At 59.7% G+C, this 1,510-nt stretch overlaps 1 protein-coding gene across 1 annotated transcript in view; it reads left to right on the forward strand.

The window, feature by feature from the left end:
• Positions 1 to 1,510, forward strand: part of LOC104124480 (WD repeat-containing protein 62) — a 13,605-nt gene that overhangs the window by 4,350 nt on the left and 7,745 nt on the right. The window contains exons 2-6 of the mRNA XM_035892381.1: positions 118 to 203; positions 415 to 585; positions 724 to 858; positions 1,055 to 1,237; positions 1,333 to 1,493. Of these exons, the coding sequence (XP_035748274.1) occupies positions 118 to 203; positions 415 to 585; positions 724 to 858; positions 1,055 to 1,237; positions 1,333 to 1,493 (736 nt within the window). The remainder of the gene's footprint in view (positions 1 to 117; positions 204 to 414; positions 586 to 723; positions 859 to 1,054; positions 1,238 to 1,332; positions 1,494 to 1,510) is intronic.

The raw sequence follows: 1,510 nt of genomic DNA on the forward strand, positions 1-1,510 counted from the left end.
AGGCCCCCCGCCCAAACACAGCCCGTGCCATACATCAGCTTTCAGCGGTGACGCTTGTGCAGCTTCCAGCATTTTCCCTCCCTTCTCCGCCCAAGAAACATCTCCGTTTTCCCTCAGTCGTTACAGAAATCCCAATATTTTCCAGGAAAACTCTGAGCGCCTTGGCCTTCTCGCCTGACGGGAAGCTCATCGTCACCGGAGAGGTGGGTGCTGCTCATTTGTTGTCACCTACACCCCAATTTCATCTGTCCTGGCGACGGTGGGATGGAGTAGTCAGGATTATTCCTCCCATTTTTTTTTTTTTGGAGGGGGGGTTCCACCCAATTTGGGATGACGCTGGGAGGCCAGGAACACCCTTTAGGGATGGGGGGGAAGGGGAAAGCCGCCGTCACGCTGTTGTTTTTCCCCACGTAGAACGGGCACCGACCGGCTGTCCGCGTGTGGGATGTGGAGGAACGGGCGCAGGTCTCGGCGTTGCACGGTCACAAGCACGGCGTGGCTTGCGTCGCCTTTTCCCTCAGCGCCAGGTATCTGGTGTCCGTGGGGTACTCCCACGACATGGCCGTCAACGTTTGGGATTGGAAGGTGAGCTTCGGATCAACCCAACCGGCTTAAAAATTCCCTAAATCCAAAGGGATTTCCATCTTTTCTCATGGGTGCTGTGGATTTTTTGGGGAGGGGCGGCGCTGATTGGGTGCGATCCAACCGCTTCTCTCCGAGCAGAAAGGTTCCCTGGTGGCCTCAAACAAAGTCTCCTGCAAAGTGACGGCCGTGGCCTTCTCCGAGGACAGTTATTTCGTCACCGTAGGGCACCGCCACGTCAAATTCTGGTTCCTGGACTCATCGAGGGAGCTGAAGGTGAGGGGACGCCCTTCGCCGAGGCCATGAAGCCGCGGGCGCTTCGGCTCAGCGCGGAGCCGGGGCCGCTCCGTCCGGTGAAAACCCATTGGGTGCGGGGCAGCTCTGCCGAAATCCAAGACCGTGCTTGCTCCGGAGCCGTTTCCTTCCTTAATGTTCGTTACCGTTGGGTCGGCGACGTTACCTGGCTTCGCAGATCAACGAGACGGTGCCGCTGGTGGGACGCTCGGGCTTGCTGGGCGAATTTCACGACAACGTTTTTTGCGGCGTGGCCTGCGGCCGGGGGCCGGCGTCGGGCAGCACCTTCTGCGTCTCCTCCTCGGGATTGCTCTGCCAGTTCAACGAGAAGCGGGTGCTGGAAAAATGGATCGTTCTAAAGGTGGGAGAGGGATGGGAAGGGGATAACGGTGGTGGTGGTGGGGGGGGATCCCCCAAATTCCCCAGGGCAAGGATTCTACCCACTCCCGGTCGCAGGTCCCGCTGGCAAATTGCCTCTGCCTCAGCGAGGAGCTGATCTTTTGCGGCTGCGCCGACGGCACCGTGAGGATTTTCCAAGCTGGTGACATGCGTTACCTGACCGATCTCCCCAAACCTCATCCCCTGGGCGTGGACGTCAGCCAGGCTCCCCCACCGAGGTACCGCACGGCCCCCA

Source organism: Egretta garzetta, unplaced genomic scaffold, assembly GCF_000687185.1.
Source record: "Egretta garzetta isolate BGI_Z169 unplaced genomic scaffold, ASM68718v1 scaffold1234, whole genome shotgun sequence".
NCBI classification, from domain to species: Eukaryota; Metazoa; Chordata; class Aves; order Pelecaniformes; family Ardeidae; genus Egretta; species Egretta garzetta.